Here is a 26,247-nt window from a genome sequence, read left to right as displayed (position 1 = left end):
TGTATATTAAACTCATTTCATGGTACATGGGCATCGTTTTAATTTTTTGTCAATTAATTTAGTAAAACTTCATAATACTCCCTAAATTGGTGGACTAACCACTATAAAATCGCTATTCTCTAGAAAACGGAGACAAAAAGGTTCCAAACCTCTTTGACCTTCATCATATGTTAGTGAAGGATGCAACTATGCATTAAAACAGATTTTTCATATTTTTGAATTTTTCTCAAAATCTATGGGCTAACCCCTACGAAAATACTGAATTTTCGGTAAATGCTCTAATAATGAAGCATATGATCTTTGGGGTTGTTTTAAAATTTCTAAACACATTCTACATTTGTATTAATGTATATTAAACTCATTTTCATGGTACATGGGCATCGTTTTAATTTTTTGTCAATTAATTTAGTAAAACTTCATAATACTCCCTAAATTGGTGGACTAACCACTATAAAATCGCTATTCTCTAGAAACACGGAGACAAAAAAGGTTCCAAACCTCTTTGACCTTCATCATATGTTAGTGAAGGATGCAACTATGCATTAAAACAAAATTTTCATATTTTTGAATTTTTCTCAAAATCTATGGGCTAACCCCTACGAAAATACTGAATTTTTCGGTAAATGCTCTAATAATGAAGCATATGATCTTTGGGGTTGTTTTAAAATTTCTAAACACATTCTACATTTGTATTAATGTATATTAAACTCATTTTCATGGTACATGGGCATCGTTTTAATTTTTTGTCAATTAAATTAGTAAAACTTCATAATACTCCCTAAATTGGTGGACTAACCACTATAAAATCGTTATTTTCTAGGGAAATGGAGACAACAAAAGTTCCAAACCTCTTTGACCTTCATCATATGTTAGTGAAGGATGCAACTATGCATTAAAACAGATTTTTCATATTTTTGAATTTTTCTCAAAATCTATGGGCTAACCCTACGAAAATACTGATTTTTCGGTAAATGCTCTAATAATGAAGCATATGATCTTTGGGTTGTTTTAAAATTTCTAAACACATTCTACATTTGTATTAATGTATATTAAACTCATTTTCATGGTACATGGGCATCGTTTTAATTTTTGTCAATTAATTTAGTAAAACTTCATAATACTCCCTAAATTGGTGGACTAACCACTATAAAATCGCTATTCTCTAGAAACACGGAGACAAAAAAGGTTCCAAACCTCTTTGACCTTCATCATATGTTAGTGAAGGATGCAACTATGCATTAAAACAAAATTTTCATATTTTTGAATTTTTCTCAAAATCTATGGGCTAACCCCTACGAAAATACTGAATTTTTCGGTAAATGCTCTAATAATGAAGCATATGATCTTTGGGGTTGTTTTAAAATTTCTAAACACATTCTACATTTGTATTAATGTATATTAAACTCATTTTCATGGTACATGGGCATCGTTTTAATTTTTGTCAATTAATTTAGTAAAACTTCATAATACTCCCTAAATTGGTGGACTAACCACTATAAAATCGTTATTTTCTAAGGAAATGGAGATAACAAAAATTCCAAACCTCTTTGACCTTCATCATATGTTAGTGAAGGATGCAACTATGCATTAAAACAGATTTTTCATATTTTTGAATTTTTCTCAAAATCTATGGGCTAACCCCTACGAAAATACTGAATTTTTCGGTAAATGCTCTAATAATGAAGCATATGATCTTTGGGGTTGTTTTAAAATTTCTAAACACATTCTACATTTGTATTAATGTATATTAAACTCATTTTCATGGTACATGGGCATCATTTTAATTTTTTGTCAATTAATTTAGTAAAACTTCATAATACTCCCTAAATTGGTGGACTAACCACTATAAAATCGCTATTCTCTAGAAACACGGAGACAAAAAAGGTTCCAAACCTCTTTGACCTTCATCATATGTTAGTGAAGGATGCAACTATGCATTAAAACAGATTTTTCATATTTTTGAATTTTTCTCAAAATCTATGGGCTAACCCCTACGAAAATACTGATTTTTTGGTAAATGCTCTAATAATAAAGCATATGATCTTTGGGGTTGTTTTAAAATTTCTAAACACATTCTACATTTGTATTAATGTTATTAAACTCATTTTCATGGTTCATGGGGATCATTTTAATTTTTGTCAATTAATTTAGTAAAACTTCATAATACTCCCTAAATTGGTGGACTAACCACTATAAAATCGCTATTCTCTAGAAAAACAGAGACAAAAAGGTTCCAAACCTCTTTGACCTTCATCATATGTTAGTGAAGGATGCAACTATGCATTAAAACAAAATTTTCATATTTTTGAATTTTTCTCAAAATCTATGGGCTAACCCCTACGAAAATACTGAATTTTTCGGTAAATGCTCTAATAATGAAGCATATGATCTTTTGGGTTGTTTTAAAATTTCTAAACACATTCTACATTTGTATTAATGTATATTAAACTCATTTTCATGGTACATGGGCATCGTTTTAATTTTTTGTCAATTAATTTAGTAAAACTTCATAATACTCCCTAAATTGGTGGACTAACCACTATAAAATCGCTATTCTCTAGAAAAACGGAGACAAAAAAGGTTCCAAACCTCTTTGACCTTCATCATATGTTAGTGAAGGATGCAACTATGCATTAAAACAAAATTTTCATATTTTTGAATTTTTCTCAAAATCTATGGGCTAACCCCTACGAAAATACTGAATTTTTGGTAAATGATCTAATAATGAAGCATATGATCTTTGGGGTTGTTTTAAATTTCTAAACACATTCTACATTTGTATTAATGTATATTAAACTCATTTTCATGGTACATGGGCATCGTTTTAATTTTTTGTCAATTAATTTAGTAAAACTTCATAATACTCCCTAAATTGGTGGACTAACCACTATAAAATCGCTATTCTCTAGAAACACGGAGACAAAAAGGTTCCAAACCTCTTTGACCTTCATCATATGTTAGTGAAGGATGCAACTATGCATTAAAACAGATTTTTCATATTTTTGAATTTTTCTCAAAATCTATGGGCTAACCCCTACGAAAATACTGAATTTTCGGTAAATGCTCTAATAATGAAGCATATGATCTTTGGGGTTGTTTTAAAATTTCTAAACACATTCTACATTTGTATTAATGTATATTAAACTCATTTTCATGGTACATGGGCATCGTTTTAATTTTTTGTCAATTAATTTAGTAAAACTTCATAATACTCCCTAAATTGGTGGACTAACCACTATAAAATAGCTATTCTCTAGAAACACGGAGACAAAAAAGGTTCCAAACCTCTTTGACCTTCATCATATGTTAGTGAAGGATGCAACTATGCATTAAAACAAAATTTTCATATTTTTAATTTTTCTCAAAATCTATGGGCTAACCCCTACGAAAATACTGAATTTTTCGGTAAATGCTCTAATAATGAAGCATATGATCTTTGGGGTTGTTTTAAAATTTCTAAACACATTCTACATTTGTATTAATGTATATTAAACTCATTTTCATGGTACATGGGCATCGTTTTAATTTTTTGTCAATTAAATTAGTAAAACTTCATAATACTCCCTAAATTGGTGGACTAACCACTATAAAATCGTTATTTTCTAAGGAAATGGAGATAACAAAAATTCCAAACCTCTTTGACCTTCATCATATGTTAGTGAAGGATGCAACTATGCATTAAAACAGATTTTTCATATTTTTGAATTTTTTCAAAATCTATGGGCTACCCTACGAAAATACTGATTTTTCGGTAAATGCTCTAATAATGAAGCATATGATCTTTGGGTTGTTTTAAAATTTCTAAACACATTCTACATTTGTATTAATGTATATTAAACTCATTTTCATGGTACATGGGCATCGTTTTAATTTTTTGTCAATTAATTTAGTAAAACTTCATAATACTCTCTAAATTGGTGGACTAACCACTATAAAATAGCTATTCTCTAGAAACACGGAGACAAAAAGGTTCCAAACCTCTTTGACCTTCATCATATGTTAGTGAAGGATGCAACTATGCATTAAAACAAAATTTTCATATTTTTGAATTTTTCTCAAAATCTATGGGCTAACCCCTACGAAAATACTGAATTTTTCGGTAAATGCTCTAATAATGAAGCATATGATCTTTGGGGTTGTTTTAAAATTTCTAAACACATTCTACATTTGTATTAATGTATATTAAACTCATTTTCATAGTACATGGGCATCGTTTTAATTTTTGTCAATTAAATTAGTAAAACTTCATAATACTCCCTAAATTGGTGGACTAACCACTATAAAATCGCTATTTTCTAGGGAAATGGAGACAACAAAAGTTCCAAACCTCTTTGACCTTCATCATATGTTAGTGAAGGATGCAATTATGCATTAAAACAGATTTTTCATATTTTTGAATTTTTCTCAAAATCTATGGGCTAACCCCTACGAAAATACTATTTTTTCGGTAAATGCTCTAATAATGAAGCATATGATCTTTGGGGTTGTTTTAAAATTTCTAAACACATTCTACATTTGTATTAATGTATATTAAACTCATTTTCATGGTACATGGGCATCGTTTTAATTTTTTGTCAATTAATTTAGTAAAACTTCATAATACTCTCTAAATTGGTGGACTAACCACTATAAAATCGCTATTCTCTAGAAACACGGAGACAAAAAAGGTTCCAAACCTCTTTGACCTTCATCATATGTTAGTGAAGGATGCAACTATGCTTTAAAACATATTTTTCATATTTTTGAATTTTTCTGAAAATCTATGAGCTAACTCCTACGAAAATAATGATTTTTTTGGTAAATGCTCTAATAATGAAACATATGATCTTTGGGGTTGTTTTTAATTTTCTAAACACATTCTACATTTGTATTAATACTTATTAAACTCATTTTCATGGTACATGGGCATCGTTTTAATTTTTTGTCACTTAATTTAGTAAAACTTCATAATACTCCCTAAATTGGTGGACTAACCACTATAAAATCGCTATTCTCTAGAAAAACAGAGACAAAAAAGGTTCCAAACCTCTTTGACCTTCATCATATGTTAGTGAAGGATGCAACTATGCATTAAAACAAAAATTTTATATTTTTGAATATTTCTCAAAATCTATGGGCTAACCCCTACGAAAATACTGAATTTTTGGTAAATGCTCTAATAATGAAGCATATGATCTTTGGGGTTGTTTTAAAATTTCTAAACACATTCTACATTTGTATTAATGTATATTAAACTCATTTTTATGGTACATGGGCATCGTTTTAATTTATGGTCACTTAATTTAGTAAAACTTCATAATACTCCCTAAATTGGTGGAGTAACCACTATAAAATAACTATTCTCTAGAATAACGGAGACAAAAAAGGTTCCAAACCTCTTTGACCTTCATCATATGTTAGTGAAGGATGCAACTATGCATTAAAACAAAATTTTCATATTTTTGAATTTTTCTCAAAATCTATGGGCTATAACCCCTACGAAAATACTGAATTTTTTGGTAAATGCTCTAATAATGAAGCATATGATCTTTGGGGTTGTTTTTAAATTTCTAAACACATTCTACATTTGTATTAATGTATATTAAACTCATTTTCATGGTACATGGGCATCGTTTTAATTTTTTGTCAATTAATTTAGTAAAACTTCATAATACTCCCTAAATTGGTGGACTAACCACTATAAAATAGCTATTCTCTAGAAACACGGAGACAATAATGGTTCCAAACCTCTTTGACCTTCATCATATGTTAGTGAAGGATGCAACTATGCATGAAAACAAAATTTTCATATTTTTGAATTTTTTTCAAAATCTATGGGCTATAACCCCTACGAAAATACTGAATTTTTTGGTAAATGCTCTAATAATGAAGCATATGATCTTTGGGGTTGTTTTTAAATTTCTAAACATATTCTACATTTGTATTTAAGTATATTAAACTCATTTTCATGGTACATGGGCATCGTTTTAATTTTTTATCAATTAAATTAGTAAAACTTCATAGTACTCCCTAAATTGGTGGACTAACCACTATAAAATAGCTATTCTCTAGAAACACGGAGACAATAATGGTTCCAAACCTCTTTGACCTTAATCATATGTTAGTGAAGGATGCAACTATGCATTAAAACAGATTTTTCATATTTTTGAATTTTTTCTCAAAATCTATGGGCTAAACCCCCCTACGAAAATACTGAATTTTCGGTAAATGCTCTAATAATGAAGCATATGATCTTCGGGGTTGTTTTAAAATTTCTAAACACATTCTACATTTTTATTAATGTATATTAAACTCATTTTCATGGTACAAGGTCATCATTTTAATTTTTTGTCAATTAATTTAGTAAAACTTCATAATACTCCCTAAATTGGTGGACTAACCACTATAAAATCGCTATTTTCTTGGGAAAGGGAGACAACAAAAGTTCCAAACCTCTTTGACCTTCATCATATGTTAGTGAAGGATGCAACTATGCATTAAAACATAAATTTCATATTTTTGATTTTTCTCAAAATATATGTGCTAACCCCTACGAAAATACTGAATTTTTTGGTAAATGCTATAATAATGAAGCATATGATCTTTGGGGTTGTTTTTAAATTTCTAAACACATTCTACATTTGTATTAATGTATATTAAACTCATTTTCATGGTACATGGGCATCGTTTTAATTTTTTGTCACTTAATTTAGTAAAACTTCATAATACTCCCTAAATTGGTGGACTAACCACTATAAAATCACTATTCTCTAGAAAAACGGAGACAAAAAAGATTCCAAACCTCTTTGACCTTCATCATATGTTAGTGAAGGATGCAACTATGCATTAAAACAAAATTTTCATTTTTTAGAATTTTTCTCAAAATCTATGGGCTAACAACCCCTACAAAAATAATGAATTTTTCGGTAAATGCTCTAATAATGAAGCATATGATCGTTGGGGTTGTTTTTAAATTTCTAAACACATTCTACATTTGTATTTAAGTATATTAAACTCATTTTCATGGTACATGGGCATCGTTTTAATTTTTTGTCAATTAATTTAGTAAAACTTCATAATACTCCCTAAATTGGTGGACTAACCACTATAAAATAGCTATTCTCTAGAAACACGGAGACAATAATGGTTCCAAACCTCTTTGACCTTAATCATATGTTAGTGAAGGATGCAACTATGCATTAAAACAGATTTTTCATATTTTTGAATTTTTCTCAAAATCTATGGGCTAAACCCCTACGAAAATACTGAATTTTCGGTAAATGCTCTAATAATGAAGCATATGATCTTCGGGGTTGTTTTAAAATTTCTAAACACATTCTACATTTTTATTAATGTATATTAAACTCATTTTCATGGTACAAGGTCATCATTTTAATTTTTTGTCAATTAATTTAGTAAAACTTCATAATACTCCCTAAATTGGTGGACTAATCACTATAAAATCGCTATTTTCTTGGGAAAGGGTGACAACAAAAGTTCCAAACCTCTTTGACCTAAATCATATGTTATTGAAAGATGCAACTATGCATTAAAACAGAAATTTCATATTTTTGATTTTTCTCAAAATATATGTGCTAACCCCTATGAAAATACTGAATTTTTTGGTAAATGCTATAATAATGAAGCATATGATCTTTGGGGTTGTTTTTAAATTTCTAAACATATTCTACATTTGTATTAATGTATATTAAACTCATTTTCATGGTACATGGGTATCGTTTTAATTTTTTGTCACTTAATTTAGTAAAACTTCATAATAATCCCTAAATTGGTGGACTAACCACTATAAAATCACTATTCTCTACAAAAACGGAGACAAAAAAGATTCCAAACCTCTTTGACCTTCATCATATGTTAGTGAAGGATGCAACTATGCATTAAAACAAAATTTTCATTTTTTAGAATTTTTCTCAAAATCTATGGGCTAACAACCCCTACGAAAATAATGAATTTTTCGGTAAATGCTCTAATAATGAAGCATATGATCTTTGGGGTTGTTTTTAAATTTATAAACACATTCTACATTTGTATTAATGTATATTAAATTCATTTTCATGGTACATGGGTATCGTTTTAATTTTTTGTCAATTAATTTAGTAAAAATTCATAATGCTCCCTAAATTTGTGGACTAGCCACTATAAAATAGTTATTCTCTAGAAACACGGAGATAAAAAAGGTTCCAAACCTCTTTGACCTTCATCATATATTAGTGAAAGATGCAACTATGCATTAAAACAAAATTTTCATATTTTTGAATTTTTCTCAAAATCTATGGGCTAACCCCTACGAAAATACTGAATTTTTCTCAAAATCTATGGGCTAACCCCTACGAAAATACTGAATTTTTCGGTAAATGCTCTAATAATGAAGCATATGATCTTTGGGGTTGTTTTAAAATTTCTAAACACATTCTACATTTGTATTAATGTATATTAAGCTCATTTTCATGGTACATGGGCATCGTTTTAATTTTTTGTCAATTAAATTAGTAAAACTTCATAATACTCCCTAAATTGGTGGACTAACCACTATAAAATCGCTATTTTCTAGGGAAATGGAGACAACAAAAGTTTCAAACCTCTTTGACCTTCATCATATGTTAGTGAAGGATGCAATTATGCATTAAAACAGATTTTTCATATTTTTGAATTTTTCTCAAAATCTGTGGGCTAACCCCTACGAAAATACTGATTTTTCGGTAAATACTCTAATAATGAAGCATATGATCTTTGGGTTGTTTTAAAATTTCTAAACACATTCGACATTTGTATTAATGTATATTAAACTCACTTTCATGGTACATGGGCATCGTTTTAATTTTTTGTCAATTAATTTAGTAAAACTTCATAATACTCCCTAAATTGGTGGACTAACTACTATAAAATAGCTATTCTCTAGAAACACGGAGACAAAAAAGGTTCCAAACCTCTTTGATCTTCATCATATGTTAGCGAAGGATACAACTATGCATTAAAACAAAATTTTCATATTTTTGAATTTTTCTCAAAATCTATGGGCTAACCCCTACGAAAATACTGAATTTTCGGTAAATGCTCTAATAATGAAGCATATGATCTTTGGGGTTGTTTTAAAAATTTTAAACACATTCTACATTTGTATTAATGTATATTAAACTCATTTTCATAGTACATGGGCATCGTTTTAATTTTTTTGTCAATTAAATTAATAAAACTTCATAATACTCCCTAAATTGGTGAACTAATCACTATAAAATCGCTATTCTCTAGAAAAACGGAGACAAAAAAGGTTTCAAACCTCTTTGACCTTCATCATATGTTAGTGAAGGATGCAACTATGCATTAAAACAAAATTTTTGAATTTTTCTCAAAATCTATGGGCTAACCCCTACGAAAATACTTATTTTTTTGGTAAATGCTCTAGTAATGAAGCATATGATCTTTGGGGTTGTTTTAAAATTTCTAAACACATTCTACATTTGTATTAATGTATATTAAATTCATTTTCATGGTACATGGGCATCGTTTTAATTTCTGGTCACTTAATTTAGTAAAACTTCATAATACTCCCTAAATTGGTGGACTAACCACTATAAAATCGCTATTCTCTCGAAAAACGGAGACAAAAAAGGTTCCAAACCTCTTTGACCTTCATCATATGTTAGTGAAGGATGCAATTATGCATTAAAACAAAATTTTTATATTTTTGAATTTTTTTCAAAATCTATGGGCTATAACCCCTACGAAAATACTGAATATTTCGGTAAATGCTCTAATAATGAAGCATATAATCTTTGGGGTTGTTTTATAATATCTAAACACATTCTACATTTATATTAATGTATATTAAACCATTTTCATGGTACTTGGGTATCGTTTTAATCTTTTTGTCAATTAATTTAGTAAAACTTCATAATACATCCTAAATAGGCGGACTAACCACTATAAAATCGCTATTTTCTAGGAAAAGGGAGACAACAAAAGTTCCAAACCTCTTTGACCTTCATCATATGTTAGTGAAGGATGCAATTATGCATTAAAACAGAATTTTCATATTTTTGAATTTTTCTCAAAATCTATGGGTTAATAACCCCTATGAAAATACTGAATTTTTCGATAAATACTCTAATAATGAAGCATATGATCTTTGGGGTTGTTTTAAAATTTCTAAACGCATTCTACATTTTTATTAATGTATATTAAACTCATTTTCATGGTACATGGGCATCGTTTTAATTTCTGGTCACTTAATTTAGTAAAACTTCATAATACTCCCTAAATTGGTGGACTAACCACTATAAAATTGCTATTTTCTAGGCAAAAGGAGACAACAAAAGTTCCAAACCTCTTTGACCTTCATCATATGTTATTTAATTTAGTAAAAATTCATAATACTATGATAATGTATAAAGAGATTTGGAGCCTTTGTTGTCTTAGTTTTTCAAGAAAATAGCGATTTTATTGTGGTTATTCCACTGATTTAGGGAGTATTATCAAGTTTTACTAAATTAATTGATAAAATAATTATAACGATTCTCATATACTATGAAAGAGAGTTTAACATACATTAATACAAATATAGAATATGGTTAGAAATTTTAAAACAACACTAAAAAGTTTAGGTTTCAGTATATAGAGCGTTTAACGTAAAACTCAATATTTCGTATGGGTTTAACATAGATTTTGAAAAAATTCAAAAATATAACAATGTTGTTTTAATGCATAGTTGCATCCTAAACTAACATATGATGATGGTCGAAGAGGCTTCAAACCTTTGTTGTCTATGTTTCTGTAAGATTTAGGAATTATATGAAGTTTTACTAAATTAATTGATAAATAATTCTAAAAAGATGTCCATGTACCATGAAAGAGAGTTTAAAATACATTAATACAAATGTAGAATGTGGTTAGAAATTTTAAAACACCACCAAAAATTATAGGCTCGAATATATAGAGCATTTATCGAAAAACTCAATGTAACAATTAGTTTAATGTATGAATGGTGATTTTTTTAAAGAATGTTAAGGAAATGTACTATTCCTGATCGTTCATCAGTTACCATTCGTATCCGTAATATTATTGACCACATCTCGTAATATTATAGACTACATCACGGCATGGCCCAAACTACATTGACGTGGACCTCAATAAACATATTATTCAACTCTTTGAATTTTTCTCTTGCCCACATACCTAACCCAAGCACCATCGAATATCCAATTTCACATTCTGATACTTTTTTCGTATAATGTTAAACTCATAGGACCAAAAAGATCACGAAAACAAATTCAAATGCACAGGGAAGAAAGAGTAAGGGAAAGGATCTCTAATGTTTCATCATATCACCAAGACAGACAATAATTTTTCAACCTTATTATTCTCTACAAATCCGACAAGAAAATGAGAAAAAGATCTGAGAGCAGTGGCCATTAAAACAACCGAACCATGCGGAGGAAAACAGAACCACGTTGGAAAAGAGTTGAAATGCTTTGGTTGGATTCATCATTTGTTGCTCATTCTCAAGGCTTGAGAGAGAGGGCCAAACCAACCTTAGCATTCTTGTCAATAGCCTTAGTGTCAACTTCTCCAGAGATAGTGAAGAAGGAGCTGGGTGTCCACTGGTGTTGAATGAGCGCATTGGCTATCCCGGCACTGTTCACGCGTGCCTTCACCGTGGTCAAGGGGTCAAGTGAATGCTGCGTTCCAACTGTTATGGTGTTGACATTGGTAGAGAACTTGTGGTTTACTTCAGCTCCAACAGCGGTGTTGAACAGCGGGTTAACAATGTGGTAGTATGAAGCGTTGACAGAATCTCCTTTGTCATTCCTAAACAAACAAGGAGAGTCAATATACCTTTTATCGAAATTGATCAATGACCCGCAGGAATTAACTTACAGGGTGAGGGAGGCAACCAAATCATCCTTGGTGAAGCTGAGACCAGCATTGATCTTGGTGAAATTGCCTGATTTGGTGTCAAAGGAAACATCAGTACCAGCAGCTAACACATTGGTTCCCATAACAGCAGAGAAGTTGACAGTGGGGTTTTGAGTCAATCCCATGCTCGTGCTGATACCAGCATATTCATGCAAGTACTGAAGCTCAATCTGATTATAAGAGGAAGAACACATAATAATGAAGTTAGGAAAGATAGATCATCAAAATAAATAACAAAATACAAATGCTTGGGAACTTAGTACCTTGCCAGAGTTTTGGTCAGGGGCCCTGAAGCTGAAGATGGACTTGAGTCCAGGGGCAGCCTCATCAACGGTGGCAGTGATCAAAACCTGAACCAATACACACACACACACATAGATAAGATAAACTGATAGGAGAAGCTAAAAAGATGAATGTAAATATAGACTTACGGTATTGTCAGTGGAAACTTTGAGATCAGTAGTGATGTTTTTTTGCTTGAGTTGGAGAGAAACATCTCCCAAGAGTGAGTCACCTTTCTTGGTTCCACTTGATGTGATGCCCTAAATGAGTGTAAGCTTATGAGTAACGATGAGATTATGTACAGAGTAGAAGAAGAAGAAGAAGCACAATGCGTTACTTACTACTGCAATCTCAGAAGTGAACTTAATAAAAGCTAATCGAATAGAACAAGAACAACAAAAAGAGTAGAAACACAATCACTAGAGAAGACCTCATCATATTCCATATATCATCACTCTCATCAGTAAGAAAAAAGAAGAGTTGGAAACTTACAACACCGGCAGGAGATTGAGTAGTGATACTGAATTTCTGGTCGCTGTTGTGGTCCTTGTACAAAAGATCTGAGAGAGAGACCCAAACATCAATTCGTAGTATCTCCTTCATGTACATATCGGAAAGAGAGAAGCAGAGTAGTTAGTTTTTACCTTTTGCTTTTTTGCCGATGTCAGTGTAGAGACCTGGTCCTTTCCCCATTTCTTCGAGATAGTTCGAGAGAGAATCGCAAACACACGAAGAAGAAGAAGACGCAAAATGACTAAACCTCTGCTTCTGTCGTGGCGTCTATAAAAAAACCCTAAATTTTTATTCATTTTTGGGGCTAAATTTTATGAGCCGTAGGATCATCACTCGCTCTTTCAGTTTTCCTCATCCACAGCCGTCCAACGACACTAGTCATTTTCTTCTCTATTTATTACGGCGTCGTTTAACACTTAAATCATTTTTTAGTCTTCATTTTCCTTTTAGAATCAGGGAACGGTCCGATGGCATATTCCATCTGGCTCTCTAGTTTGGACCTCTCTTTGGCCCTTTCAATTGTCGATTTTAAATTTCAGTTCTAATTTGTAATACACTCCCTAAATTCTATTCTAGTAAATTTGTGAGTACATGATATATATAATACATCAGTTTCAATTCTAGTTTGTATCACATCCTATAAAGTAATCATATATCGAGTTATACTGGATCGATTCAGATAATCTGATTTAAAATCTAAACTTTATTTTAAAAAAAGAGCATAAGAAATATATATATATTTATTTATATAGAATTGGATATATGAGGTTCTTATCTAAAATTTAAATATTTATCTTTAGATATCGTACATGAAATTGAATATTTGAAGTAGATACTTATGTTTCTGATATTTCTATTGCATACTAATTTGGATATTCAAATCGTTTTTTTTTTTTATTATTTTGGGTTTTTTGGTTTTTCAATTTTTTTAATTATCTGTTTGAGTTCGGTTAATAACACTTCAGGTTCAAATATGTTTTGTAACACCCTACAAGACTAATTCGAGTATTTTTAACATTTCGAATTGGATACGAATCAGGTTTTTGGGTTCGAATTCGAGTTCGGTTCGAATTTTGGGTTTCAGATATTATGCATGCCCATGCCTAGTGACAACCATGGATGATAAAAAATATATCGCTAAATTATTTTATTTTTACTATTTTGACCAAATACAACATTCTTACAAAACACAAAACAAAACAGTGTAATTACTAGTTACAAAAAGTTCTAACGCAACAAATAATTGATATATAGACGCGATTTTTCTCTTTTGAATATCATAAAAGTCAACCGTCCCTCTAAGTTTTCTTCAACAGCTTAATAATGCGTTTTATGTTAGACATAAACTCTTTCTCCTTCTCTGGAACCACCGAATGATATGCATTCTCCTTCCATGCTCTGTAGAAAAACGATTCTTTCTCTACAAATATCGTAGCTTTGTTTGCATTGCACGTTCCGTTCTTGAGTGTATCCGACATTTCGTTAAGTAGCGTTTCAGATTTCATCAAAGAACTCAACTCCTCTTTCATATCATCTTTTGATTCCTTCTTCAACGTTTTCAACTCCCCCAGCAATTTCTTTGCATTCTCAATCTCTTTTGTAAGTTTGTCGTTCACGAGTTCTTTTTCTTCTTCTCGTTTTAATGTTGTCAACGTTTCGGGCTTTACATCGCTAAGTTTCACTAGCTTTACGTCTCTCGCTGCAGCCTCTTCGATGTTGCATATCAATGCGATGACTAGGGTCACGACAAGACCATACAGTATTAAAGACTTCGTTGCCATATTGTATAGATTCAAATTAATGCAAATCTTCTTGTGTCATATATATGAGAGGATTGAAACTTCTTTCCGTGGTTGCCTTTAATTACACGGAAAAATGTTGTCTAAAAGTAGAAGGTTTTTTTATATGTCTAATAGTAGAAGGAAAATTTTGATATATTGATGTTCTATTAGTAAATGCTATAGAAATAATTAGCAAAAAAATTGAGAAATTTATGGCTAACCAATATAACCTAGTAAATACAATACGTTGACCATCGATTAAGGTTATATATGTACATACTATTATTAGTCACAGATAGTAGTATAAAATACCTTAAAATATAGATGGTAATATCTCACATCTCTACTCACCTCTTTTCCTTTAACAAACTATTTGAATATAATTTCAAATTTAATTGTTAAGGGAAAACTGAGCTCTAATCATGACAAAGATCTCCTTATTGCTTTTCGTCATGGCCCTTCTTGCCTCTCTCCACGCTTATGAGGCTCACCGCATGGTAAAATCCGATGAAGCAATTGAAAAGGACTTGCACAAAGTCGAGGCCCTGATCGAAGAAGACTTAAAGGCCACGCAAACGAGCATTCAAGGTTTGACATCTGAGATGAAAACCTTGAGCAAATCTGAAGAGGTGTTAAATCAACTTGGAAAAGACTACAAAAAGGATATGGATGTAGCTCCTTATGGAAAGAAACTCAGAACATTCAGCAGGGCAGCAAAAAATGTCACGAAAGCACCACCTGCGAAAAACAAGAAACCTGCATCCGTGATCCAAACGATCTTGCAGGATTTTGGGCTAAACGGAGGGAGGGAATGACAAAAAAAAAAATTAGGGTTTGATTAATGTTTTTGAGTGAGTTTTAAAGAGGTCTGAACTTGTTCATGGAGTTTAGCTTAACAAGTGAGAGGAGCAAATAAATTCCCCACATAGTATATAAGTTACGTTGCTATCATTCTGTAATTAATACGATTAAATGAACTATTTATGATAACAAAATATGTTTCTATGCGATTTTTCTTTTCTTTTTTTTTTATAGCAGCTCGCTACTGGATTATAACTCAATTAACTGTTTTTGGATACAAAGTTTGAGATAATATTTATAAAATACTAATGATGAACCACATTAGTTTACAAAACGGTGAAACGTTTTCTCAAATAGATATAGATGACAAATTGATAGAATGTGGCTTAATATATATAGTTACAGATAAATGATTTAGGGGTTGATTTATCCAATAACATAATCATGTGATCTTCAACATTATTTCTAATATTATTATTGTCATAGGAGATGTTCTACATCAGACTCATTGTCACTAATGCTAAAATATATGTCCTCTGTTTTAAAAGATAAAAATTGCAAAAATAAATAAATTTTGAAAAGATACATGTTTTTACATTGAATATATAACTTTTATTAGCTAATAATTATAAATTGTAAATTGCAAACAAATAATTATAGTTATTCAAATACTATTGGTTTAACATTATGAAAAATAGCTGAACATAAAAATAGTACATTTATAATAAACTTTTAATATAGTTTATTATTATGTATGAAACACAAAAGCATTCATTATTTTGAAACAGATAAAGAGTACAAAACAACATCTTCCTTACATTTCATAATAAGTTTGAATTCCACTTTTTCTTTTCTACATTTCATTCAGGAGTATAGAACCTTGTTATTTAGGCAAAGGTTCGCTAATAGAAATGACTTTCCCTGATGTTTTATCATTTTTGTTTCGTAAAATGTGGTTTGTATTCTAGCACACAGATTTTTACAACAAAGTTTTAATTTCTCTATTACTTTAACATATTAACTAGAGATATAAAATTGTGCAATGCACTAATAAAATACAGTCAAATTTCTAATATTTTCTTAGTATGTATGGAAATAACTTACCATAAACATGTTGACTAATATTTTAGTTCGGAACACTGAATTTTGGATAGCAAAGTGCTTATAGCATACTTTTGATGCAATTGCATAGGACTTTATAATATATCATGGTCCTTATAAACCTTAAAATTGAGGACCATGATATATTATTGGGTATGTGTTAATTTATATTGTTTCGCTTCCCAAATGCTACCCATAAGCTGAAAATGTTTTCTTAAATAATTGTCTTAGCATAAAACTCTTCTACATTAAAGTGAGTACATATTATATATCTTAATTTACATTTTAAACATTATAAAAATTAGTTATATTTTTTTTTTAATTTGAGCAGTCTAGGTCGAGATCTCTGAAAATGGCTCTGATGTATTATCTATCTATACATATTTTTTTAACAAATTTTTTTTATGTGAGTGATTGTGGTGAGTTATGTTGGCTCATCGCTAAACGTTACACGAAAAATTTATATATAGGAATCTTATTTCGGGAATTTTCCATAATGAAAATTAGAAGGTTATAACTTCGAAACTGGAAGGTTTTAAATAAGATGAGTATAAAAAAATTGCGAATTTTATGGGTGGCCAAACAAAACTAATTAACGAACTCAATACCATTCGCTGACCATCAAAACAAGGTTGCTATTTTTACGTACATGTAAGCTATAGATTCTTTAAGAAATGAACACAGTAAAATATAGTTTGATCTAAATCAAATTACGTTGAGGGAAAATTAATCGTTTAACATGGCAAAAATCTCATTTGTAATTCTCGTTGTGGCCCTCATTGTCTTTCTACGTGTCTCTGAGGCTCAATCTTCGAAAGATCGCGACGAAAAAAAAATTGAAAATGACCTGCATGAAGCAAAGGACTTGATCGAAGAGGACTTGAAGGAAAAGGAAAAGAACATCAAGAGCTTGGAAGACGAGGTGAATATGTTAACCAAATCTGAGAAGATGTTGAATGACATCGGAGAAGCTCACAAAAAAGGTGAGAGTCTAGAACCTTACGGGAAAAAGCTCAAGAAATTCAACAGGAAGGTCAAGCAGGCACCAAAGTCAAAGAGAGGATCCGTAGTTCAAAACATTTTGAAGGATTTGGGATTAAACGGAGGGAGAAACTGAAACAATAACTAGGGTTTGATGGATGTTTTGATGCGTTTAGGAAGTTTCAAATTGGCTTTGCAAATGAGATGAGCAAATATCTTTCCCATTGTATATATTTATTTAACTACATCAACTGAATAATAAATCAATTGTAATACAATTTAATGTATTACTTATATTATCTATCTTTGTGCTACTATTTTGTAAATTTTTTTAAATATATTTTGTTAATAATTAGTTATTAATATATACATTGTAAAATTTTATTACTTATATAGTATCTAATCTGTCTTTGTGCTATATTTAGTTATTTAGTTATTAATACACTGTAATAGTTAAACTGAAAGTCGGATATAGTATATATACTTTTTATAAGTTATTTTGTAAAATGATATTGTTCCTATCAGTGGCCGAGCTAGCATTGTAGCATATGTGGATTTCTTAAAAAAAAAAAACTACATGTATTGTGTACTGAAAAAATCTGAAGTTTTAGCTTATTGATCCTTGTAATATACATATGTTATCAATTTGACCACTATGAAATAGTTTTCTCCGTTGCACAAAAAAGAAGAAATAGTTTTTCTCCCTCCGCCATTGGTTCGTATGAGATAAAAATGGTCTCCTATGTCGATTCCGTAAAACAGAAAAGGAGACAATGATAAGTCGATAACTCTTTTAGGCTTGGGCATATTACCTAAATCCGAAGACTCGATCCGAAACCGACTCGAAAAATCCTGATTTGGATAAGAACCAAATCAATCTTTTTATCCCATTGGATTTTATCGTGAAGGACTTGTGGGTCTTGGACCCGATCCGAACCCGAGACTTGAGTGGGGTACCCAAAAACTCAAAAAATTTAGTATATATTAGATATATATAGGTGTTTCAGTATATTTTTGGTATTACGGATATTTTTTTAAGTTTCAAATTTGAGTTTTCGGGTATGGTTTTGGATTTCGGATAAAATTTTAGATTTTCAAAAATATAATTCCGGTAATCAGATAAAATTTTGGGCATTTTTCATGTCTTCGAATCAGATTTTAGATAAAATTTATCATATTTTTGAGTATTTAAATATTTTCAGATATTTTGTGTTTTTGGATATTTTTTTGGGACCGGACCCGACAGGACCCGGACCAACAAATTCTAATTATTCTATTGGATCTAAATATCTAAGATCCGAAAGACCCAGATCCGGACCCGACCAGGTCCGAACCCGACCTTAGAACCCGAATGTCCAAGCCTGTCTCTTTACTTCTTTAGCTTTCAAGCATTATTTATTAGTAGATAAAGTTTACTATTAAAAATTAATAAAGATTCTTCTCAAAGAGAAAGCACCCAAAAAAAGAGAGAACTGATCTTTCTAGCTCTTGTTTTATTCTGTTTGGTTTGTTCTTCTTTGTGTGTTTGGAACGTGTGCTTCCACAGTAGCCTTTCTTCCTATCTTCGGTCCTACTTATTATATTTTTTGTTGTTGCATGAATAATGTAAATATTTGAAGAATGTAAGATCCGTCGGATACCACTGTCGGATAGAAATTTGAATGGTCTCTGGAGAAGAAGAAGGTCATTTTACGTTTTGAGCGCGAACCTGATCATGATCATTTGGTTCATATATATACATGCAACTATTAAGTATGTGACGCATGGCATTATAACGATTTAGACACGAGTGTTTTCAGTAGTTTTGTAATAGTCAGCCTAGATTGTAATTCTCGACAATTCGTTGTTTTAGACTGAACTTGCAAAATATTAAAAATTTAAAACTTACAAAGATAATAAACAAATAAAAATTATAATAAAATATCCTTACATACAATATAAGTCATGGATCATGTTACCTAACTGACAGAGCTGGAATCCCACTCGAGGTCACATGCATATGAATCTTTCTCACATGCATAGTATAAAATTTGCAATTATATTTATTATAAAGTTCTTTAGTTCATGGCTTAGTCTCACCCAATTGGTTAGGGGAGAACTTTTTTCGGATTCAAGAGAGAGTGGTTTTTGCTGTCTAACTTGGAACTTGACCACACACACAGACAATTGTCATGTTTAGACGACTTCAAAGAGTTTCTTTGTATAAATGAAAGAAACGTAGTTTATATCTCTTTGTCAAGTTGGGATAACATAAGAGTCATAGACGGTTGCAGAATATTGTAACCTTTTGCTCAATGTCAATGCAGTGCTTCTCACTTGGTCCAGTTTTTCGGTCACTAGCAAAAAAGTGTAAGATGATTTTATGATTAGCTTCAAGTTGTAAATTCATGATCCGTATACAAGATGCTAAAAAAATAAAAATTAACTTCATTTATTAAATTATAACAACAACAAATGTTCCACTATACACCAATGATCTACAAACCCAAAACAAACAAAGTAAAAGCCAACTTAAATAAAAGATTAACAATGCTTCCAAATAGTCATATTCAAACAAGGGACGAATTGTTTCTTCTCGTGGTGATGATGATGATGATGATAATGCCATGGTGGTGATCCCCTCGAGCTATATATAGGATCATGAATCAATTGAATTGGTGGTGGTGGTTGTGGTTTGGGTCAGACCATCCCCAGTAACCAGCCGAAGTCGTTTCATCAATGCCATTAAACATGTTACAGAAGCTCTCTTCTTGAACCATTTCATTATTCTGATGATGATGATCTTGATGATGTGTAGATGACGGAATCGATGAAGGGAAAAGGTTTTTGATCGTGTTCACATGTGTTGTGGTGGTCTCTCTAGGAATCTCCAGATTTATGTCTGAGCTATTTTCTGTGCTTCCATTGTTGCTCCATGAAGCTTCTGCTTCCCTCTTTATTATGCTTGCTTCATTATAATCTTTGTTCCTTAAAGACATTACCTTTAACCATCAAATCAAATGTTGAGTATTAGAATTTAGACAAAATTAGTTCATTGATGCACATGTAGATCCGAAAAAGTTGTATGCATTTGTCTTGATTTCATCACTATGTGACATTTAGGTAAGACCTATTTCAATATATAAAGAAAATGACTGAAATATATACTTATAAAGTAATATATAAAACCTTCTTTCATAATGATTCTTAATTTATGTAAGGCTATATAGAATTTAGATATTTACTTGAGCTATTTTTTCTGTAAAAAATTTGTAACTATTACTTTTAATAATTAATAGAAACTATTTTGCGTTATATCTAATAAATAGTATATACAGTATATAGTATTGTTTTCTTATCTGGTTAGCGGTTCCTTCACATGCCAGTGCTTGAAAGTCATATGGGAAAGTATTTAATTAATACATTGATCAACCAGAACCATTTGTTTAACAAACAAAACACTTACTGTCTTTTGACAAACATCTTATAGTGTTGGATCATGAGCCTAACAATAATCTATTGCATTTCATATAGAATTAGTCATGCACATTTAAACTGAATAAATTCATGAAGCAATCCAAGTAAAAAAAAAAAGTGGTCAAAATTTTGTATTAATTAAACTTAAAACATGTTTTCTCTAAAGATTTCAAAAAGAAGAGAAAAACTTAAAGCATATTTTCTCTTAAACTTATGAGATATCAGATTCATTTTTACTTTATTAGTCTTGTAAAACCAAACAACCCAACCAATGTCAAGCCAAAAGTTTCAAAAAAAAAAAAACATTTTCTACATATAATTAGATAAATGCATATATGTTATATACCTCAGCAAGGAGTTTCTTGTTGTGGGCAAGAAGAGAATCATTGTCAGACTTAAGAGAATCAAACTGCTTCTTGAGTGAATCATAGTCTCTTTCGAGCTGTCTAGTCTTCCACCTAGCTCTCCTGTTTTGAAACCAGATCGCTATCTGCCTAGGTTGCATCCCCAGTGCTTTAGCTAGTTGTATCTTCCTCTCTGGATCCAGCTTGTTCCCAAGCTCGAAGCTCTTCTCTAATACCTTGACTTGCTCTAATTGCAGCCTCTTCTTCTTCTCTCCAAGCATCATATGCGACCCATCGTCTGATAAATTCTCCTCATCAACAGATTGATGAGGATCATCTCGCACGTTCGTTAACGACATAGATCTGTTCATCATGTAGTTTCCTCCTCCTATAAACACCAACAAGACAATGTATAAATTACTTATAAAATTTTATTATCTATCTATGAAGAGAGAGAGAGAGAGAGAGAGAGAGAGAGAGAGAGAGAGAGAGAGAGAGAGAGAGAGAGAGATAAGTACCATTGAAGGGATGAGGAGGAAGACAGGAAGGGAGCTGATCAGGGCTAATGTCTTCATGAAGTTGTTGGAACATAAAACCATGCTGAGGAAATGCCATCTCCAATCTCACCCCTGCGGCTGCGTATGTGGTTGGATCTAACACATGCAAGTTAACTCCACCACTGGTGTGTATATATATATATGCTTATATTGGATTGTGAAGTAATAAGCTAGGAGTGTTCAAATGCTTATATTTTTCCTTGTATACATATATGGAAATCAAGAACAAATGAATCTGGAGTTTCTTGTGGATCTCATCAACCTCTCATATAAGAAGACAAATAGAGAGAGGAGAAACGGATCAAGTTAGGGAGTTTCTAGGACCCATCCTCTTTAAAAATAAATTAAGTTTATGATTATATTTAGAGCCCTTATATTTATTATTCTATATATATTCTACTTCATGTATGTATAAAACTCTTTAATCTTCTTAGCAAGGAAAATAATATTATTTCTTCAAAAAATATTTTAATAATTATGTGAAATTTATCATACATGGAATAGCATTGATGTATCTCTCTCTATCCATGATTTTTTTATTCCAAGATATCTTTATATGGCTGAAATCCTCATATCAAACGAAGCCCAAAGATAATATACAAATCAATCGCTTCTTCCTCCACCACCCATGTGGGCCGCTACTGCTGCACAACACTAGTTCGCTGCCACAAGCCCACAGATGACCTCCTTTTTTTTTAAATAAGTTCATTCACGGAAGTAACGGTATAGATAGATAGATGAGGAGAGTCACACGATTGAGAAGACAAGACCCGAGAGACACGGAGATGAAAGAGCACATAGTTAGTTTGAAGAGAAAAGAGAGAATGATCCATGTTTTTCATGTTCAAAACGTTGAAGATAAATTTAGCTAGAAACGTAAACCGTCGACGATGAATTCACGAGGCCATCCCGAACCTGATTCCGAGTCTCCTCCGACTATACCGTCGAGTCCCCGGACACCGAGGATGAAGGTTAGTTCCAAACTGAATCGATGGTCCATGGGGCGTGCTTTACGTTCCGGTGCTGTTAAGATTGAACGTCAGACTCTTCGTACCGATAACAACGACGCACCTTGCCGTCAAGTAACGACGGAGGAGCAGGCTGATAGAAAGACGTCTGCTATCGAGGACGGTTTTAGAGATGACGTGGCGGGAAAGTCAATATATATGGTTTCAGACGGGACAGGGTGGACGGCAGAGCACTCCGTTAACGCAGCTTTGGGCCAATTCGAAGATCCATTGGTCAATCGTGGCTTTCCTGTTAACACCCATCTCTTCTCTTGGGTAATTACTATTCACACACAATCGAATAGTTTCCCATGTATGTTTCATCGGCAAGACCTATGATTTCATTTTTTGGTTGTAGAAATATTGCTGTGATTTTATTTTTTTTTGGCTTTAGATTTTTAATTTTTAAAAGTCTTTAAATTTAAACCGAGTATTTTATTCTTTGCTGAGCAATTATAAAGACATGAATTTAAAAAGTGATGTGGATTTTAAAAAAGAGAAAAAGACTAAAATAGCACTAAACCAAGTTTATGTTCCCAAAGTAGCACTCAAAGCTCAAAATCACAAAAATAGGTTTCATTAAAGAGGTAAATATACACTTATACCCTTTGGGTTAATTAATCCAAACCTTAGGGTTTAGAGTTAAGGGGTGGGTTTTTAGAATTAGGGTTTAAAATTTTATAAAAAAAAATACTAAAATAAAAAATAAAAATTTTAAAAACAGTTTCAAAAAGTATTTTTAAATATAAAAAGAAAATTTGAAAAAAAAAATTAAAAAAAAAATTTTGAAAAAAAAAATTATAAAAATTTCGAATCTGAAAACATATAATCTGAAACTACAAAAAAAAAATTCTTTTTTTCATTTTTTTTATTTTTATTTATTTTTGTTTGTTTATTTAATTTTAAACCAAGGGTATTATGGATATTTTACCCTTTAATGAATGTCATTTTTGTGACTTTCTCCTTCTAGTGCTATTTTTGAGACATAAACTTCAAAAGGTGCTATTATTGACAATTGCCCTTTAAAAAATGGTTATGAGCTTTAAAAAAATACAAATCAAGACTGGTGTAAATTTAGGTGTACAACAATTAGTCTAGTTTTCAATTATACTAAAAAAATAGTTTTTCTTATGATTAAATTTAACATTCGTTAAAAAAAAAGATAATCTTTCATTTACTATTGAAAAAATTGCGGAATCTATGGAATTTTATTACATCATATTGATTTTTATTGGCATGAGTTCCAGTTATTGATCATAGGAAGCAAAAAAACGACACCATTTTTCAATCTGAATAGTATTTTTTTTTTTGGGGATTGGTCAGGTGGAGGATGAGGAGAAGCTAATAGAAATTATCAAGCAGGCGGCAAAGCAGAAGGCAATGTGTTTCTACACTTTAGCCAATCCTTCTATGTCCAAATCCGCTAAAGAAGCTTGTGATCTATTAGGCGTGCTCTCTGTCGACATCTTAGGACCAATTATCCAAGGCATTGCGTCTCACTTGGGTGTTTCTCCGTCAGGTCTTACCCGTGGAGCTGCCGGTAGGGTCAAGACTCTGAATGATGCATACTTCAAAAGAATCGAAGCCATTGAGTTTACCATTAAGCAAGACGACGGGACTCTACCCGAGAACTTAGGCAAGGCTGATATCATTCTAGTCGGTGTTTCACGGACGGGAAAGACGCCGCTGTCTACTTATATTGCTCAGAAAGGGTATAAAGTCGCAAATGTACCGTTTGTGATGGGCGTAGAACCGCCCAAGACGCTTTTTGATGTTGAACCGAGAAAAGTTTTTGGGTTGAAGATTCAACTTGTGGTACTGCAAGCCATCAGGAGAACAAGAGCTAAAACGTTAGGTGTGGATACGGTAGGAGAGAACAGATATTCAGGCTTCGATCTTGTTCGGAAAGAACTTGATTTCGCGGCAAAGATCTATGCGAAAAACCCTGGATGGGCGGTCATAGGTAATTAACACACACTTTGAACACCATTCTGTATTTTTCTTCATTCGGTATCATTAGTTTATATTGTGCGGGGGGTTGCAGATGTGACGAATAAAGCGATTGAAGAAACAGCAGCTGTGATTCTGCGGCTTTATCATGACGGTAGCGACAGTAGTACTTCTGTACCTTGTATCTCAAAACGCTTCTAAGCTCACGAGAATACAGTTTGGTACTATTTTAACTAATCAAACCTAGGCGCCTGTATTTTGTTTACTCAACTATTGTATTTTTTTTTTAACATTTTCATGTAAGAGGATGAAAAAGTAATAATTATGGGTTTACTCTGAATTTCTTTTAGGTTTATATCCAAGAATTTTTGGCATGTGATTTAGCATTTGTAGCAGAGTATGCCACTATTTATGTAAAACAAGGATAAGTAGTATCATCAGCAATTAGTTGAAAGGTTGCATACAACTTGAATATGTTAGTAATGTTGACACAAGTTTTTGTATTTTTCAGAAATTATTTTAGAGTTCTGTTTTGCCATCTACGTACGTTGATCTGGTTAACTACTTCTATTTGATAACGAAATTTTATTTATTGTTGCTAGTTAATATATGTTCATCATCCAAATGGTTATAGGATATTAAAACATGACTCACTCCACCTAACGATGGCTAAAACGTAGCGGTCAAATGATTGGATGAACATGCAAATAAACATTATACGGGGATTGGGGGACCTATAATGCATGCATTTGCATGTGGGATCAAATAATTGGTGGCGAGATAACGTCCATGAATTAACATTTCATTGACAAATATTATTCTTGTATGCTTAATTGTTTGCGATAACGTCCAAGAATTAGAAAGTTCATTAACAAAGATAATATATTCTTAGTAAGATTAAAAATTAACTAAATACTTTCAAGTGTCAGTATACTACCTCCCCCGGCTAAATAGATTGATTATACAGTATACGTTTACATCGTGCGTCTCCTCGTCCTCGTCGCTAGTTAACATATTACTATTAGGTTATGAGTTAGACTTAATACAAAGCTGACATTGTTCTGGCTGTAACAATCAACTTGTGTGTAATTGGTGCAACTGAAGGGAAACTATTGATTTCATAGAAGGCATAATACTTCATGTTCTATATGGTTCTTGTTGCTATGTCTATTTATGTTCACAGATATATTTTCATCTTTTTCTCTTGTAAGTTGGAAGTTTTGAGTAAGGTGTAAGCATATTATTACTGATTACTATATATTTTCGTTCTGTAATATATTAATTTATTAGACATTATTTTAACTACATTCGAACAATGACTTACACACGAAATTTACAATATATAAACCCAATTTGTGTTTATTGGGATTTTAAAAAAAAATTAGGCAACCATTTGTTTCTGGTTGCACAGTATACATCAAGCATACGTAATAGAAACATAGTATTATTATATAAGCAAACATGCATAACAAATACTAGCTATATAAACACAACTAAAACTACGACTTTGTCAATTTGCCTTTCTATTTCTACAAACAATGATTAATCATAAGAACAACAG

At 31.5% G+C, this 26,247-nt stretch overlaps 6 protein-coding genes across 6 annotated transcripts; 3 read left to right on the top strand and 3 right to left on the bottom strand.

Moving 5' to 3' along the window:
• Window positions 1–11,290: 11,290 nt before the first annotated feature.
• Window positions 11,291–12,991, bottom strand: LOC106453258 (mitochondrial outer membrane protein porin 1). Its single transcript, XM_013895528.3, has 6 exons — window positions 12,840–12,991; window positions 12,688–12,755; window positions 12,345–12,455; window positions 12,177–12,263; window positions 11,875–12,083; window positions 11,291–11,805 (listed from the first exon to the last, which is right to left on the bottom strand). The coding sequence occupies exons 1-6, from the start codon at window positions 12,886–12,888 to the stop codon at window positions 11,499–11,501; spliced, it is 831 nt and encodes a 276-aa protein (XP_013750982.1). The 5' UTR covers window positions 12,889–12,991; the 3' UTR covers window positions 11,291–11,498.
• An 836-nt stretch (window positions 12,992–13,827) lies between these two features.
• Window positions 13,828–14,570, bottom strand: BNAA05G37470D. Its single transcript, XM_013784880.3, has one exon. The coding sequence runs from the start codon at window positions 14,487–14,489 to the stop codon at window positions 14,007–14,009; it is 483 nt and encodes a 160-aa protein (XP_013640334.1). The 5' UTR covers window positions 14,490–14,570; the 3' UTR covers window positions 13,828–14,006.
• A 256-nt stretch (window positions 14,571–14,826) lies between these two features.
• Window positions 14,827–15,499, top strand: BNAA05G37460D. Its single transcript, XM_013784876.3, has one exon. The coding sequence runs from the start codon at window positions 14,912–14,914 to the stop codon at window positions 15,302–15,304; it is 393 nt and encodes a 130-aa protein (XP_013640330.1). The 5' UTR covers window positions 14,827–14,911; the 3' UTR covers window positions 15,305–15,499.
• A 1,561-nt stretch (window positions 15,500–17,060) lies between these two features.
• Window positions 17,061–17,754, top strand: LOC106345708. Its single transcript, XM_013784875.3, has one exon. The coding sequence runs from the start codon at window positions 17,131–17,133 to the stop codon at window positions 17,506–17,508; it is 378 nt and encodes a 125-aa protein (XP_013640329.1). The 5' UTR covers window positions 17,061–17,130; the 3' UTR covers window positions 17,509–17,754.
• Window positions 17,755–19,785: 2,031 nt separating this feature from the next.
• LOC125609195 (homeobox-leucine zipper protein ATHB-20-like) lies at window positions 19,786–22,036 on the bottom strand. Its single transcript, XM_048780304.1, has 3 exons — window positions 21,691–22,036; window positions 21,175–21,560; window positions 19,786–20,353 (listed from the first exon to the last, which is right to left on the bottom strand). The coding sequence occupies exons 1-3, from the start codon at window positions 21,785–21,787 to the stop codon at window positions 20,018–20,020; spliced, it is 819 nt and encodes a 272-aa protein (XP_048636261.1). The 5' UTR covers window positions 21,788–22,036; the 3' UTR covers window positions 19,786–20,017.
• Window positions 22,037–22,310: 274 nt separating this feature from the next.
• Window positions 22,311–24,967, top strand: LOC106345705 (pyruvate, phosphate dikinase regulatory protein 2). Its single transcript, XM_013784873.3, has 3 exons — window positions 22,311–23,012; window positions 24,060–24,699; window positions 24,781–24,967. The coding sequence occupies exons 1-3, from the start codon at window positions 22,620–22,622 to the stop codon at window positions 24,885–24,887; spliced, it is 1,140 nt and encodes a 379-aa protein (XP_013640327.1). The 5' UTR covers window positions 22,311–22,619; the 3' UTR covers window positions 24,888–24,967.
• The last annotated feature ends 1,280 nt before the right edge of the window (window positions 24,968–26,247 follow it).

This window comes from Brassica napus, chromosome A5 (genome assembly GCF_020379485.1).
Source record: "Brassica napus cultivar Da-Ae chromosome A5, Da-Ae, whole genome shotgun sequence".
Classification (NCBI taxonomy): domain Eukaryota; kingdom Viridiplantae; phylum Streptophyta; class Magnoliopsida; order Brassicales; family Brassicaceae; genus Brassica; species Brassica napus.
Note: the sequence above shows the minus strand (reverse complement) of the source record. Positions and strands in the feature narration are given on the sequence as shown.